At 41.8% G+C, this 17,656-nt stretch overlaps 2 protein-coding genes across 2 annotated transcripts; both read right to left on the bottom strand.

Annotated features, from left to right (window-relative positions):
* Positions 1-187: 187 nt before the first annotated feature.
* On the bottom strand, positions 188-4,459 carry mmp19 (matrix metallopeptidase 19). Its single transcript, XM_069715189.1, has 9 exons — positions 4,364-4,459; positions 4,112-4,197; positions 3,807-3,937; positions 2,964-3,176; positions 2,637-2,882; positions 1,734-1,859; positions 1,185-1,349; positions 951-1,078; positions 188-858 (listed from the first exon to the last, which is right to left on the bottom strand). Exons 1-9 carry the CDS (start codon positions 4,457-4,459, stop codon positions 628-630), a joined length of 1,422 nt encoding a protein of 473 aa, XP_069571290.1. The 3' UTR covers positions 188-627.
* Positions 4,460-8,268: 3,809 nt separating this feature from the next.
* suox (sulfite oxidase) lies at positions 8,269-15,724 on the bottom strand. Its single transcript, XM_069709392.1, is given in 6 exon segments — positions 8,269-9,626; positions 11,829-12,098; positions 13,079-13,211; positions 13,213-13,239; positions 13,580-13,647; positions 15,708-15,724. Coding segments are annotated over 5 exon segments (1,710 nt in total). The 5' UTR covers positions 13,636-13,647; positions 15,708-15,724; the 3' UTR covers positions 8,269-8,402.
* Positions 15,725-17,656: the final 1,932 nt, after the last annotated feature.

Below are 17,656 nucleotides of genomic sequence, written 5' to 3'. Positions count from 1 at the left end.
ATGGCGCTTCCAATGGTTTTTTTTTTTCTCTCTTTTGCAGACAGCACAATGCAGGACAGACCGCCCTTTCATCACAGTGAATACTACATATTTCTCTATTTTTTCCCCTTTTTTGTGGGAACAACTTTTCTGGTGACAGAACTGCAATCAGAGAGGAAGTTTTAACTGGACTTTACGTCTTCTTTAATTTGTCCCACTGTTTGTCACAGATCCAGTGTGATTCATGAGGAATCATGTGCCCTGAACAGAGTGCACACTCCCATCGTCACGTTACATCTTTTGGAAAATATTACAACACATAATCCAACACATATGGCTGAAAGAAAACGCAAAACAACAACAACAAAAAAAGGCAGAAGGCTTTGATTTCTTCCCCAGATCATACAAAAGGTTGCACAATGTTTGAGTCACAGAAACACAAACTACAAGGACTGAACAAATATCAGCCAGCTTAGTTGTAATTAGATCCAGTGAAATAAAATCAATCATTACTCTTATTTTGTATTCATGTGATCACTGAGTATTAACTATGTATGACTACGGCTGAGGTTGGGTGGTTGTCAATGCCCCGTGGAGTGGAACCAGCAGCCCTGCTTTAGCTCTCTAGTGCCCCCCGATGGATAAACTCTAGCATTGCATCCAGCGTTCCTTCTTGCTCAGCGGGTATCCTCTGTCCACTCTCAGCAGCTTGTTCACCCGCCAGTACTCGTCCCCCTTGAAGAAGAAGATCTTGCCGTTGGTCCAGGTGAAGGCCGCGTCGGGAGCGGATGGGACTCCGGTGAACAGCATGCTCAGCGGTTTGGGGTAGAAAGTTAAGTCGTTGTACTTCAGCTCGTCCCACTGCCAGTGCTCTGAACCCTGCAGAGGCAAGAGAGGGAGTACAAATCAAGGATTTCTTCCCAAGAACAATGTTAAATATGGATGTTTTTAATGCTGCTTCTCATAGGTACCTTGATGAAGACCAGCTTCTTGTTTATCTCCAGGTACAAGGCTGCATCAATATCACGAGGGATCCGTTTCACTCGTTTGGGGTAGCCGTAGTCCAGCCGGAACTGGGTGTACTTCCACACTTTATCGCCTGAGACCAGACAGAGCTTTTATTAGAAATCAATGCATGGGCTCAGGAACACTTTACGTTCAGGCTTTTACATGCAGACCGGAGAGTACACTGCACACGAGTCCACCTTTAAAGAAGTATGTCTTGTTGGTTCTCAGAGAGTGCACAGCAGCGTTCAGGTTTCCAGGGAGACCCCTCCACAGTTGGTCAGTCTTCATCGGCGTGTTGTGTCCCAGGTTGGAGATGGTCCAGACATAATCACCACTAAAAGCAAAGGTTTTCCTCCATGGACCTGATTAAAACAACGATAACATGTTGATAACAATTTATAAAAATCAGGACATAAATAACGCAAAGTCGTCATAGTTAAGGACTCGAAGCCAACAAATATCTGTTGCACAAACTTGATCGTTAAAACTGCTTGGTGCTTTTTTGACTGATGTTCTCTTATGATTTGGTTCCTTTGAAACTTGATTGATTCCTGTTTCGTGTTGCTTTGAAAACTCACAGATTGAAATGTTCATTTTTGGAGTTTTATACACTGCAGCTCACAAATACTTCTAACTTAAAAATACATAATTTTGTCCCCTGAGGATGTTTACACGTCATAGTCTAACGTTAAATTGGATCACAATGCATGCAGTTGGAGCTTTTTTCCAGTTGATCAATAACTTGCCTAACATGATGGCATCCAGAGAGGCAGTGCAGGGATCAGGGATGTCCTCAGTTCCTTGGCTGCTTTCTGTTGGAAACAGACTGTCTGGAGTTGTTGGAGAAGCTAAAGTGCCGCTGATGCGTTTACCTAAAACAGAGAAGTTACAGATTTTAGGATGAAAGAACGTTTTCCTCATTTTGAGATCTGCAAACTACATGAATAAAGTTTCCGTTCCAGACAGATGCAGTCGTCATAGTTCAACATTAAATGATTTAGACTCCTGTTTGTTTACTTCTATCAGATACTTAGTGGATCAGAGTGTGAAAGGGTCCTAAACAGACCTCATACAGTTAACAGGAATATCAGACAACAAATTGTGGCATCAATAGAAGATATTAAAACATTTTTTGTTGATTGACAGGGACACAGATGGATTTTCTAATGTGGACAGGCTCCATTTCTGATAAAAGGAAGCACTCTGTTCTGAATCAGACATCATAAATACCAATTAAAAATGCAGAATAGAAGCAAACACGGTGGACAGCACACATTGAAGTGTCAGGATTTTTTTTTTGTGCCAATATTGCCACAAATATTTAAGTGTATCGGTTGATATTTGAGTTTTGTATGAACATATGACAAACATTTTTTGATGATGATCCCTTTAATGTTATTAAAAATCAATGCATGGGCTCAGGAACACTCCGAGCGGGAGACTCTGATTTAATGCTGTCAGTGTTTTGAGTTGGACAATCTAGCTTTGCTGCAATTTCTTTTATAACAATCAGAATTATTATCCTAGTCGTTCTCTTAAAATCTTACTTGTGTTTTGCGTTCATTAGGTTTATAATATCTGCACAGTCAACAGTTGCATAGAGACCACATGAAGTCGTGGTCCAGTTTCAGCTCCACTGATACACTCACCGTAGAGCGCCTGGATGCCTTTCACATCATCTGAGTGCAGCCTAAAGTTGGCGCGGTACCCAACGTAGACCGGTGCCATCAGAGCGCTCCTGAACTGGGAGTGACCCAGGCCGAGGGCGTGGCCTATTTCATGGGCCGCTACAATACGCAGATTAGTGCCATAATATGTTCCATCAGTCCAGAACTCGTCCTCGTCAAAGTGGACAATACCGGATTCTGGTGACTCAGCGTGGGCCAGTACATGACCTGCAGGTGGTACAACAGAAGAGATTACATGACCCGGCTGGCCCGGTGATCCTCCACAGTATATTTATGAAGAAAACTAACCTCGGCCATCGAACGGGACCGCACAGTAGCCGTCCTTCTTGTGGAAGGAGATCTTTATGTCCGCTCTGCCGTAGTCGACCTCTCTGAAGGTCAAAGCCGCCACGTCGCTCCAGTACTGGAAGGCAGAGCGGATGGCTGCACTGACCTTTGTCTTCACCATGTCAGGGGTGTAGTTGTAGATGCGGTAGGTCAGACTCTTTTTTCTCCAATGACCTGAAGGAGAACAAAAATGTTGAAAAAGTTTTCTTTGTTGATTTGACCACATTAAAACATTACATTGGCAACTTTTATTTAACATAGGTATACTGAATGTTCTGATTCACTCCCTTTAACACATTTTGTAAACTCCATGAGAATCAGACTGTCAGCTTTAACATGGGAAAGACTACTTCTACAGTCGTACTTTTACCACATGCTTAAAATGAAGGAGATGGAAATGGCTGCCTTTAAAGATTGAGCTATCTTTTGTACCAATGTGCAGCATCACATGACAGACAATACACTACGAGTTTAGCTCACAAGGTCCCTCTATGGTCTGAATACACACTCCTGTCTTTGGGGTGAAGGTACGGCATGTCCAGGATGAGGACAAAAAAAGGCATCACATCCTTTGCACCTAATGTCCTTTAATTTTCCAAATGAGGCTTTTGTGATGTTTTAATGTTGTTTTATTATCCTTATTTGTCTGATGTTGTCTTGTCAAATTATGTGGTGTTCTGTGGTTGATGTTCTTGTGCAAAGAAAATTCCTCCACAAAGGCTTTCATTCATTCATTCATTTGGAGCCTTTAAAAAAAAAAACTTCTTCCCTGTCATTTTTGTTTGTATTCTTTTGTGGACTCACCCATCACTCTGTACTTGTGGAATTTCTTGTTGAAGGGATCCTCCAAACCACAGCGGGGCTGTCTCATCACCTCCAGGGTGGCTTCATCTAATTCTCCAGTAGATGGCAGATCATTCACCCTCTGCAAGACCCTGGTGAGACAAGAGGCTGTCAAACATCTGCAAACTTAAAAACAAACAAACACAGACACTAACCACATTAACTGTCAGAGAGAGTTGCTCCACGAGGACCCTGATGTAAGAGCTGCTGTGTAATGAACATACTTAGATGAGTCCCCTTTCTAGGCTAAACACACGCTATGTTACCTGAGAGCTTCAATGACCTCCTCCAGGTGAAGAGGGTCCTGTGGGTCAGCGGGGTCATTCAGGTAACCATACTGCTTCAAATAGACCTGAAAGCAAAACCACAAAGCTCTCATGAGTTTGAACAAATACCTTAAATCAACTTATTTTGTACAAAATATTAAAAGCCACATCCACACATGCAAGATATGGACTCACTGTTCAGATTCATTTAAAAATATCTTGTAAGAGTGAGCTTTCACACATTAATCTTACCTTTGCTTCATCTAACTCTGTCCATTGCACCACTTCACAAAAGCCTCCTCTGAGGCTGAGCACCAGCAGCAGCGCCAGCAGCCCTGTGAGGTCCATAGTCAAATTTATCATCCAGAGATTCGATCCCAGATATCCACCGCTGGTGCTTCACAGCCTGAGAAGTGTTCAGCAGAGTTCCACAGCAGACTCTTTGTTCTCTGGGTGCTCCGGCAGTTTTTAAGTCAGTCAGCTGCATGAGTCAGCCCCGTGGCTGTGATGATCCACCTCTGAAGAATGAGGATTGCAAGAGCAGCCAGTTGACCTCCTGCCAGTGTGTCTGCTGTTAAATTATACAGCTGTTGAGGGAGGACATGGGACTAAACTCCTCCATCTCCACCAATTTATGGCGTCAACAGGCCGTAGTCGAGCCTACAGTAGTGAGCTTTTAGCCTCTTTATAAGGCACTGAAGTGAAGGCACTCTCCCTGAACAAATCTACCTCTAAGACACCCCCCATGTTATTCTCCAGGTTCACAGCTGTTTTGTTGATCCCTGGTGTTACTACCGTACTAGATGACCTGTATCACAGCTCAATTATGGGCCCGAACCACAGAAGGACCCTCGCCCTCCGTCTCCACATTCCTGTCCTCACCACACTTGTATTACCTGGGACAAATATTTATGTTTACAACTCACAGTGTAAAATGTCAATAAAAACAATGCGATGATTTGGAAATCATCTAAAACCATATTTAGTTGAAAATAGACCTGAGGCAACATATCAAATGTTGAAATTGATTGATCTGATGCCAGCAACGAGTTTAATTTTTTTTTTTTTTTTTTTTAAAGGAGCAACAAAAGACTGTAAAAGTTGTGTAATGCAAAAAAAACAAAGTGGAGGATCATCTCAGATAATCAGGTTAACTGGCAACAGGTGTGTAACATTATTGGGAAATAAAAGAGCATCTCGGAGAGGTTCGCTATACTGTGAAAGACTGCGTGGGCATATAGTGCAATACTATTTCTAAGAATAATGTTTCTCAACTTAAAATTGCAAATAACTTGGTGATTTCATCAACTACGGTTCATAATATCCTGAAAAAATTCAGATAATCTGGAGAAATCACTGCACGCAAAGGACGAGGCTGAAAACCAATATTGGATGGATGTGATCTTCGGGTCCTCAGGTGGCACTGTATTAAAAACAGACATGAATCTGTAGTGGAAATCACTGCATGGGCTCAGGAACGATTCAGAAAACCATCGTCTGTGAACACGGTTCATCGCTGCGTCCACAGATGCAGGTTAAAACTCGATGCAAAGAAGAAACCGGATAGAAACATGATGCAGAAACACAATAAGCTTCTCTGGGCGGAGCTTATTTCAGATGGACTGAGGCGAAGTGGAAAACTGTCCTGTGAAACTTGTCTCGACTTTACCATGTTTGGTGCCCTAAGATGACTTAAGGTGTTTAGATCACTTAACAGCTGATGTATTTTGTCTCTTTCGTGAAGAACTGGTTAAATTGAATCATACTGATCAGTTTTTACCAGAAACGTGTGACTATTTCCAAGAATTGAATATAATTTGGGTTTTGTCAGTCAGCCAAATCTTTATTCCCCTTTTGGTTTCCGATAATCTGAGCACATCAGCAGTGTCATATTTTTGATCATTTTAGATTAGTTTGCAGTTGTGTAAAATGTAACATCTGCTTTTATGTCGAATATTCAACTACGGATTACAAAAAGGCCGATTTTATCTTATGAAAGTCTCAAAATGTGCATTCTTTCCAGATTTGGGAGGAGATCCATGTAGACTGCTGTTTATGAAACTGACATTAACAGAAGTGTGAGCCTGTCAACCAGCTGCTCTCAAGATGTGAGTGCATGGTTGGCATCATACAGCCTCATAGGTACCACACAGAGTTTATATTTGTACCGTATGCCAGCAGCAGAGCTTGAAGTTACATTTTTTGAGAGGGAAGAGTAATAATAATTTAACATAAAGCCGACAATACTATGATATGATGCAGACCTTTGCACATTAGCACTAAGTTTCGAACGTTGCCATATAGACAATTGGGCTTAATACTCCTTTTCCTTCAGTGATTATTAAAGAACATCCTCGAAGACTCTCCACATTCCTCACTGCATCACAACTCACCACAAAGACCAAATAAAACCGAGCTCTCCTGCACTGGTTTGCATTTATCACCAATGTGATACAATGTGCAGACCTAAGCAACAGAAAAACTGTCTGAGTCTGAGTCAGCGTCCTGTATTTGTCATTGTTGTGTATGTCATTAAAAACTTCTGACAGGAAACATAAAGAAACCAAACGCAGGAACAAGCAAGAATTACGCCACTTTTGGGTCAGTCTGGTGAAACGAGGAATGTTGTTTTCCTTTGACACATGAAAGCGTAGAACTCCACCAAACCACATACAAGGATCACAAAACAATTTGTTTGTATCGATGTCTTTATCTGTTTTTGACGCAGCTCTGCTTACCACAGCTTTTAGTCAGTTGTGCGTCACAGATGCATCCCTGAAACTACTGAAATATATCCGGTTTATGGGAACTACTTGAACCTCTTTGTGTACTAAACATGCAGGAGAACATCCGTCCTCCTCATTACAACATCTTGACTCCTGGTTCATTCCTCAACCCAGAAAACACCAGATTATGAAGCAGGATTTTAATACAGGTTGTTACGACTATTTCTGCTCGCCGTGGCTCATGTGGCCTCTTCCTGCATGAGCTTGCGGTCGTTAAGGTAACGTGGTGGTCGTTAAGGTAACGTGGTGGTTGTTAAGGTAACGTGGTGGTTGTTAAGGTAACGTGGTGGTTGTTAAGGTAACGTGGTGGTTGTTAAGGTAACGTGGTGGCACCTGTGCAGGTCTCCACCAGAGCTCCAAACACCAGCCCTCATTGTCCTTCTCTCTCTTTGAGGCTCCACATCTCCTGCTTTGGTTTGGTTGAACTTTTCCTTCCACCTTCAACACTCATCTTCACACTTCATGTTTCTTTGATGGTTAAAGTTGTTTATTTGGAATAAATCTGAACATTGGTGTTTCAACCTGTCGTGTTTGGCTGCTTGGTTGTGAGGACGGCTTCACTTGTAGATGTGTTCAGAGTCGATGATGCAAGATGTGCAATAATTTATGGGAAATTGTGCAATATTTTATATACACTGTTTGACAGGATGCCACTTGCTTTTTATCATACTTGTATTTTATATTATTATAAATGTGTGTATTGCACTGCACATTTTGTTTTATAAATATGTACAGAGATAATAAAGGTATTCTATCCAATTAGTTTTTATCCTGAATAAACTGTCCTCCCCTCTGAACCTCCTGTTCACATTCAACCAACATTTTTCAGGAGGTGGTTTGAATCCATTCATATCCTGTTTCCTCCGTGACCACATTCAGGAATCAATAAGTCAAAGTAGAAGAAGATGTTTTAATGTTTGGTGAGTTTCTTTTACTTATAAAACTGCATCAAGCTTTTTCAAAGTCAAAATAACAAAATCCAGGACAGTATAAACACGGCTAAACCTTCACGCCGTCGCCTGAGCAGCAAGATTACTTTTTAATCAAAGACACAGGTGCAGGTAAAGAAGCGTTCCTTTGTTTGAGATAATTCAGGTCGATCCTGCTCTCAGTATCCAGCTGCTCTGTTCAGTAAAATAATTCAACATTAATTGCTGGCCTTGATTAAAATTATTACCCATAAAATAATATATATATATATATATATATATATATATATATATATATATATATATATATACATATATATATATATATATATATATATTTATATATATATATATATATATATTATATATATATATATATATATATATATATATATATATATATATATATATATATATATATATAAATATAATATATATATATATATATATACCCAGCCCAAGTTGTGTTTCAAAAATACTTCACAATATGGCACTTTGTGTTTCCTTATTCCTGCAGAATATTTAAATCAAGTTCACTCCAGTCTGACTCTGCTTCAGCTGTAAAACCTTTCAAATTTATTCCTTGCTCTCGTCCTCTCTGATCTTCACCTTCACTCGGTGCCATGCGTTGCTCAGGACGCCCCTCAGGTTCCAGATGGGCGGCACCGAGTCCGGCTGCATGTTGTAACTGTTGTCGACCGCCTTGCAAACGATCTCCAGCTCCCCGACCTCAGCAGGGAGCGGCGCCGTGACCTCCCACAGCTTCCAGGCCCAGGCTCGTCCCAGAGGCGGCGACGGCTCGGCGGCTCGTCCCTTATCGCCGCTCCTCAGCTGGGCCACCTGCCACGTCTTTCCCCCGTCCAGCGACACGTCGACACGCACCACCTCCCGGCCGCCGCCGCTCCACGCGTAGCCCTTCACCGTCAGCGTCTCCTCGCTGCGGTCGATCACGGCGGCGTCCGCCGGCGTGGTGATGGCGGACTGAACGGGCAGCTCTTGGATGGCGGGAGCGGACTTGAAGTCCACCGTGTCCCAGTCGGTCCCGGGGGAGAAGCCTTTGTAGTCGTTCTGCTGCCAGTGGCTGCTGCTCTCCTCTCCGCTCACCACGATCTTTCCCAGCCACTTCACGTTGCGTGCTCCCACCACGCCCGGCACCACCACCCGCACAGGGAAGCCGTGGTCCGGAGGGATGTCCTCGCCGTTCATCTCGTAAGCCAGAAGCACGTCACCTTCCTCGCTGACCGCCTTGCCGAGAGGGACCGAAGCTCCATAGGTGGTCCCCATCACGTCCGAGTCTAGTCCTTCGAACTGAACGTGGCGCGCCCACTGGGTCACGTCTGGGCTGTAGCCGGCGGCCAGCAGGACGTCCCTGAGCTTGGCGCCGCTCCACGTGGCGTTACTGATGGCGGCGATGCCCCAGTTCAGTCCTTTCACCTGCTTGACCTTATTCATCTCACTGCGTCTGTTACCGGCACACTGCAGCGTAGCCGTGACGGTGTGTTTGGGGAACCGAGTCTTCAGGTCCTCTAAGGACAGCGTCAGCGCCCCTCCGGGGAGTCCCTCCACGTGGAGCCGATAGGAAGCCGGGTCCACCTGAGGGACCGGCAGGTGGTTTCGTTTGAAGAAGAAGGCGGAGGGCGTGATGTAGCTGTCGGAGAGGAATTCGGGAGGCGGCTCGGCGTTGAAGGGCTTCAGGTTGTTGATGCGCAGGACGGGGTGGCGCTCCGGGTCGGACGAGTACGGGTCCGAGGATTTTACAGCCTGCTGCTTCTTCACGTCTTCTTGGCTCAGCTCACCAACCTTCAATCAACCGCAGACACACAGGCTTTATTCATCGGGACGAACCCAACACCACCAGTCGACATATGTTCAACTTTTCATCAACAATAAGAATCCAAAAGGTGAAGACCTTGTTTACAAAAAAACAACAAAAAAAACTACACAGGGTCACTTTAAGCTGATAAATGTCAGCCACGCAGTTCTCTCACTGACCACTAGAGGGCGTGCTGGTACTCAGTTCTTCTCCTGTCTGCAGCGGCCGTGTGTCAGAAATGACAAGTTCATGTGAGAAGATATTCAATTCATGTCACCCACGGCAACGACACTTTCATGTCAACGTCTGTTTGGATGTCTCAAAGACACCTCAAACAATATTTAATGGGTTTATATGACTGAGTTTGGTAAATGTTTATCGTGACTGAACTGCAACACACGAAAAGTACCGAAATAAAGACAAAGGTTTATTGTAACTTGGCATCGATTTTTATCAGCTGTGCTAAAAACTTTACACACCAGAGGATTTACTGGGTTATAAACAGGATCTGTCAGGTGATCTTATTGGCTGTAAATCTGTTTAAGCAAATTAAGGTCAGCTGGAGGTCAAAGATGAACCAGAAACTGATCTGTGATGGATTTTTGTAACCAAATGACGTTAATTTGATCTGTTTTCCTCGCGCATGCGTTTTCTACTCTTTAATATCATTTAAGTTCTTTTTTTCCAGTGTGAAGCAGAACTCGTGGTGAAGCTGCACACCGGGTTTGTTATTGTTGAATGTTAAATGGAGGTCAGTGATGCTCCACTGTTTATCGTTGACTGCTGTGAGAGACTGTTTACTGAAAACATGTATTTTCCTGAGTGACTCCATTGTTGATATTCTTCTCCACCAGTTTCATAGTAAATACTCAAAACCTCCATCACAAATGTAATCAGCTGAAGTTTGGGGTCTTCTTTACAAAAGCCTTAAACATAATCATTAGAAAATATATGATGATGATGGAGAAAATTGGTCAATAACTGACAAAACTGTTAAAAAGCCATGACTGATGAGTGAAATAAATGTTTGTATTTATGAAGATATAAGATTATAGTCTGACTGATGTTTTTTTGTTTTTGCATTTTGATTTAAACACAAACTCTTCCAGCGCTCGTTAAAAGTAAATATTTCCATTTCTTCTCACATTATGAATCTGTGCATGTTTGTGGACCCGTCCGAGCCGATTGGTTGCAGCCTGTCAGGTTAAAGGTCAGGTCGCCAAGGCGACTGCAGGCTCTCCTCTCTGTAGCTGCACCAGACAGTCAAACATGTTCTTCTTCAGCAAACTGATAAATGCAGAGACTTCGTAGCGGTGAGCTCCAGTTTTTTTAAAAAAAAAAAATAATTTTATTGTTGTTTAATCCGTTTTTGCTTCTTTTTTTGGTAAAGTTACTTGTTTGGTTGGGCCTTGTGTTTTTCGTCTCTTTTTTTGAGTAGGTAAGTTCAGAAGTTTCAACCACAGTTCTCTTTTGTTTATTATTTTGCTGTTAACCCCACTTAACACTGACAGATTCAAATAAACCTTTTTCTTTAAATTAGGATTATTCTCAGCGATCCACCTGCTAGGAATAACAGGAAATGACAGTTATATCCTGAAAACTGTAAAACTATTAACTGTAGCCGCAAAAAAAAGAAAAGCAAATACTCGTAAATGATTACAAACCGACGACCTTCAGTAGAAAACTGGATTGAAATCATCAAAGAAATTCATGATATGTAAACGCTGACTTTTCTTTTGAGATTAAAGAAAGACACATTTGTCAGAATAAGGAAATCGGCCGGTGACTTCACCTCCCTAACCTCACGCATGTGTTGTTGTTTTTTGTCTCTTAAAATGTTAATTAATTCCCTCTTGGAGGCTGCTGTGCCATTTGTGTATAATTACATTCAAGTTTAAGTAATGTTGACTGTTCTGTTTATTGGACAAATTTTATGGTTGAAGTTAAGGTAAGTGTCTGGTAACCTTGTTGATGTGCTGCACTGTTGTTTGTTTTGCTGTGGTTTTGTTTAGTTTTATTCTGGGTTTTTTTTGTGTGTCTTTTCTTGCCCAAAGAAAATTAGTGTAAAAAAATACAAAATAAAGATGATTGTAATTCTCTTGACGCTGGTGGTTCTTGGAAAGTCTCATCTACGCTGCACCAGAGTTCCCTTCAGTTTAATCATCAACAGAAACCAACAAGTGTCCCACCTTGTACTCCAAGAGGATTTCCAGCACATGTTCCTGGTTGTGCACCGCGTACAGCGCCCAGAAGGGTTCGAGGGCGCCGCCCGCTGCCATCAAGATTTTATCCCCGCCGGGGTGCATGGCCACAAACTTGGTGATGTCATAGACGCCACCTTTGTAAGTGACCCACACGCCGTCCTTCACAGAGCGGTGCTTCGCCACTTCCTCCTGGCTGAAGACGGGAAGAGAGGAGCTTCTCCCTATGGTCGGCACGGCGACGTCCGCCCGCTCAGCCTGAACAGGGAAAGAGGCGACGGCACTTTAATGACCTGGCAAAAAAACCAACAAGAGTATTCACGTACTCACCGAGATACCTGCAGACTTCTAATACTTCATCGGGTCATCGATCACTTGCAGGCAGAAAAATATTAAAAAACAAATTCAACGTTTGAAAGTAACGAGTTTCAGCCTTTTCACCACCAACAGTGAAACTGGAGGCCTTCGTCTTTCTGTGCAAACAACACGTGCGTTTGTTTGTCGGGTAGCAGGTTATTTTTTCCATCATTTAAAAACAAACATTACTTGTGAAGGATGAAACACATTAAAGCAGAAAGATGAACTAGATGCAGGATTCGTACCACGACTGCTACTACTTCAGAAATGTTAATTATTCACGTGTGTGTGTGTGTGTGTGTGTGTGTGTGTGTGTGTGTGTGTGTGTGTGTGTGTGTGTGTGTGTGTGTGTGATTTCAAATTGCTTTTGAAGTTGGACAGCAGTTAAACTTCAACTACCAGCTCATGTTGGTTTGACTCTGTTACAGTTTACATCATTCATGTCTCATGCAGTGAAGACTTAACTTAAACATGAAATATGACCCCGATCTCTCTGTCTGTTCCCGAGTTATGATGTTTAATAACTAATAACTTTAATAATGTTTAAAATATATACATACATTTTGCAGAAAATAATAATGACGCTGCTGTAAAGTTGACCTTTGACCTTCTGGATATAAAACTTCTTCCCTTCATAATTTATCATATTAAGACCTTTGTGGGAATTTTTGTCCACAACTAGCGCATTCATTTCAGAGTCATGGCCACCGACGTGTTTCCGCGAGTTCACGGTGACCTTTTGACCTCTGACCACCAAAAAGTCAAATCCGTTCACCTCTCGGGTCAAAGAAAAGGTTAAACGCTGGATTTGAAGACATTCCTTCCAGATGCCGCTGAGACGTCACATTCAGGAGCACCGGCAGGCCTCGTGTCGTCCTCACCTTGTGGCGGTGCAGGTCGTACGCCAGCACGGCTCCGGCCCCAGCCAGCAGCCCGGCGAGGGCATGTCTCCAGCTGGGACGGTGGTTCAATCTCTGGTCCTCGCTGCTGCTGCTGCTGCCGCTGCCGCTACAGACGAACTGCACACGAGGCCACCTGATACCTGAGAAAAGAAAAGAATCAGAATCAGCTTTATCGGCCAGACGAGCAAGGTGAACACGGAAACAGACAAATAAAACACAAATAGCCATAAATACGGCGAAATACAGGACAGAGATCTATTGTAATACACCTCTTTTTTATGCTTTTGGGGACTTTTACACTTGTAAAGGCCACTGGAGGCCTTCGTCTTTCTGTGCAAACAACACGTGCATTTGTTTGTCGGGTAGCAGGTTATTTTTTCTTATGCTTTTGGGGACTTTTACACTTGTAAAAGTCCCCAAAAGCATAAAAAAGAGGTGTATTTTGTGCTAACAAACGAGCGTCTTGTTGCAGTTCTGTACCTTTGACTGTTCAGAGGAAGTCGAGTCAGGCTGCTGCAGCGTCGGAGAAGCAGCATTGCATTGATGTTCTGAGAAGAAGAAAAAACATGATCTTAGGTGAGCTCAAACTCATTTAAAACATTTACCCACAAACACCGAATACATCCTGAGATGTTAAAGGGATTGAAAACATGCTGAATAACAACCAGATTTCCACAAATCAATCCTCTATAATCAGCCTGCTAGTTTGAATTATAAAAAAAACTGTCTTCAGTGTCAGTTTTGTTTAAAGCAGTTTAAAAAAATAATTAAAAAAAATGCTGCTGGCTGATGTTTATTTTTCACATAATAAACAAACACGCCGTTACGATTATAAACTTTTCTGTACTCTTACATCAAATGTGTTCCTGTCAAATGACAAACTGGACCTTCAAACCTCTGGACTTCTCCTCAACTGACCAACCAGCTGCTGCTTTCACCTTCAGAAAGCAGCCAACCAGCGGACGAGGAGTGAAAACGCACATGTTGTCCTGCCCTGCACACAATAACTGAACTAAATGAAACAAATTCATATCAAATGGAGGGAGAAAAAGAAAAAAAAAAGGTAATTTAACAGCACTTTGTACAATGAGTAAACAAGTGATGATTCAGGAGAGAAACAAATATCTCCAAGCATTTCGAAAACATGTTAGAATAAGGCTGATTTATGTGGAAATAATCTGTGACTGGATGAAGGTTGTAGAGCGCTTACGGTAAACGACAAAACGCTGCAAAAAGTACGACTTCCAGGCAACTCATAAAACAACAATATAGCGCATAAAGGAGCTCTGCTTTATCAGCAGCTTACAGCTGTTTTATCACCGTGGCCATTAAGATCAGATGATTAAGATCAGTTATCTTGAAGCAGCTTTCATGGTGGCAGCACAACTGTCTCAAGTGTTATATTACTGTCTGTCTCAAAGCCTGACAGCCATATGTTAGTATCACTCAAAACCATGCTGGGAAAATTATTCTGTTAACAAAAAGGTCAGAGTCACATCTTTTAATGGATAACATGTGATTTGATCCCTTTAAAAGTCTTTAATATCAAACTGAGCACAGGACAATAATACAACTGTACCAGTGTACCGGTAAACAACCGAGCAGCAAACTAAAGGGACCCGTCGGTTTGTGAACGGCCGTTATGAGGCATCGAGTTCGGATTTTGTCCGTTGCCATCTTTGCTAGTTCGAAGTGGTTTGGAGTAGGAAGTGACCATATTTGGACGAGCTGGGGGTCCGACTAATCTGATTAGAAACCTGACGATACTATGTGCCGCCCACCGATTGCTGTAACCTGACTGCACCACAGGCCTGTCAATCAATCAGACACGCCCACAAAAACATCTTTTTTTTTTTTTTTTTAAAGGTTTATTTTCTAATTAACGACAGGGTTATTTTTCAGATGGACCACCAGAAAACTAATAAGAAGGAGCGACTTTAGCTAAAAACACAGAGATAACTTGCAGAATTTTTGTTATTGACGTCACATTTGATGAGAGAAGTTGAATGGGAGTCTATGGAGCCGGAGGCTTTTCGGAGCCGACCTCTAGCGGCCCTCGGTGGTATTGCAGCTTCAGGCACTTCTGCTTAATTTTTCAGACCCAAAAGCTTCGTCCACTGTAGCACCATCGGACATCCGGGTACTTTACGTTGAACATAATCAGTACTGGGAAGCACTAAATCATAATGAGATACTAGGTAGTATGGATGTTATAAAACGAGGTGTGTCGTTGAAAAGGTTTGAGGACATTACAAATACAAGCTGCAGCTGTAAACACACTTTACATCACGGAGTTTGTCCGCATTTTGCCCTTTTCTGTCGCAGCTTCTCTGGTATCTGTGGACATCACCGACGAGACCGTCTGTCTGACAGGATCAGTCTTAAAAATAACGCCGGTATTTAACGCCGACTAAAATCATCGGCAGCGTGTCTCACACACGTTTCATACGCGGTTATTTACACGCCTGCTGAACGCTTCGTTAACGTGAGCTAGCTAACAAACGCTTCTCGTGACGTCATCACCATCCTCACAGCTGAAGTTGGCTGACGTTTAAGTCAGACACTCGTTATCCCACTGATTTCAAGTAAATTCATAAACGGGACAAACCTTCACTACAGCACCTTGTTTCTTCCTGCAAACCAGCGAACTCACCTCTGTTGACTCGACTTATATCCAGATGTTTTCCGCGACGCTGTCCCGAAACAAACTCCGCTGCTCGCGACGTTTCATAATCACAGACCGGGGCGCGTTCAAGACAACTGCTGCTCGCGTCTGCTCGAAGTCACGTGCTGCAAACAGATCCTCTGTGACGTCAGGCGACCTGGACGATTTCTATTAGCAACTGTTTGGATGAGTTTGTGTATTCTTTGAAATCAATGAATTATTTTTGTCGATGAACACGGGCAGCTAATTCATCAAATGGTATAATTTATTAATTTATTTTATTAGTAGTAATTTATTAATTTAATTAATAATTAAATGTATATAATTAAATTATTATAAATAAATAATTTAATTAATTTTATATTAATTTATTAATATCAGTAAATAGCAGTAAAGTTCAGTTATAAGTCTTGTTGAAAAATCCTTTTTAAGTAGGAAGATCAACTATATTTGGAAAGATGGCTGGAAATAGACAACATTTATTAGAATTTACAGCTGATACGAATAAAAAAAACACTACAAATGTCTGATTTTACAAGCACTTCCAGTAATCAGACTAAACCCTGAACGCACCAGAGTGTGACATGCAGAGATGTTTGAACAAAATCAAATATTGTAATCAGTCAAGGGAATATTGTAAATCACATTTTGTTGTAAGGGAGAAAGGAGAATATCCACCACATGGACAGATAGAAGTAACACACACAAGAAAAGAGATTTATTGACAATAGTCATTCAAATAAAATCATATACAGCATTGAACACCCTGCAAGGTTAAATCACTATTCGTTAGAGCTATTAACAACTCAGACATCTAAAATGTGACATGTAAAAAGTATTGTATTTTTCTATTTGCGTAGTGACGCATGCGATCGATTTAGCTTTTCAAGTAATTCACTGTGTGTTTAAGGTGACCTTTGACATCTTTCATATACGTTGTGAACGAACTAGAACATCCTGTTATTCATTAAAACATTTTGCTCCTTCAGCTAATTTTTACTGGAAAAATCTGACATTTCCGTACGTAGAGACAAACAAGCCACAGCGGAAACTTTACACACACCTTTAAGTAAAATGGTTTGGCCACACTGTGTAGTTTGTGCAGTTTTAGAGTTGTGAGGATCTTTGCTGTGAAGCTCTGTTTAGGTGAAAATAAGTTGAATGCATTTAAAAAAATTTTTTTAACTACACATAGTTTATGTTTTTGTTTAGAGTTTATAAAACTTGTAGTTTTTCATCTTTCCTGAGGAGTTCAAATGCAGACTAGAGTCTGTGTATTTAACTCTGCAGAGAAATTCTGTCACTTACTTGTGCAAATAAATCTTGAATAGTGACCCAGTTGTTTGTTCCTGCTCGTCTCTCTGGCGCTATCTACTGGTAATATAAAATCAAATCTTCAGTAAACTTTGCCTCCAGTTGCATCCCTGTGATTCATGCATGGATGAAAAATGGTTTAAACATCAGTTTGGAGTTTCTGTCTTTTTGAAGCTGGTTTAAAATGAATCTGAAACAAGTCAGACCAACAAAATTATCAAACCCGAAATCTGTGTAGGTTTCTTGACGGTTTGCTGCACCACGTAACTATGTTCATCCCCAAGTATCCTCCCCAGTGCAATCACATGATCACAACTCAGCCAATTATATGAAAGCTGATCATCATTTCAGCTCTACTCACTTTGCTTTTATTTGTCGGGCGAGATGACCTCATCCAGGATTTAGGAACCCATCGTCAGAATGCTTTCGATGAAGCAAACTATTTATGTGCTCAGAATTAGGATTATTTCAGCCTGAGCGGGGGAAGTCATATTTGAATAACAGCTTTCACCTATTCTTGTGGATGCAGAAAAGAACTATATTTGACAGACGATGGTTTTCAAAAGTGTTCCTGAGCC

This window comes from Brachyistius frenatus, unplaced genomic scaffold, assembly GCF_029030835.1.
Source record: "Brachyistius frenatus isolate BFR_SWC_R1_liver_20210118 unplaced genomic scaffold, ASM2903083v1 Contig_4, whole genome shotgun sequence".
In the NCBI taxonomy this organism is placed as follows: Eukaryota; Metazoa; Chordata; class Actinopteri; family Embiotocidae; genus Brachyistius; species Brachyistius frenatus.
This window is presented reverse-complemented; position numbering and strand designations above follow the sequence as displayed.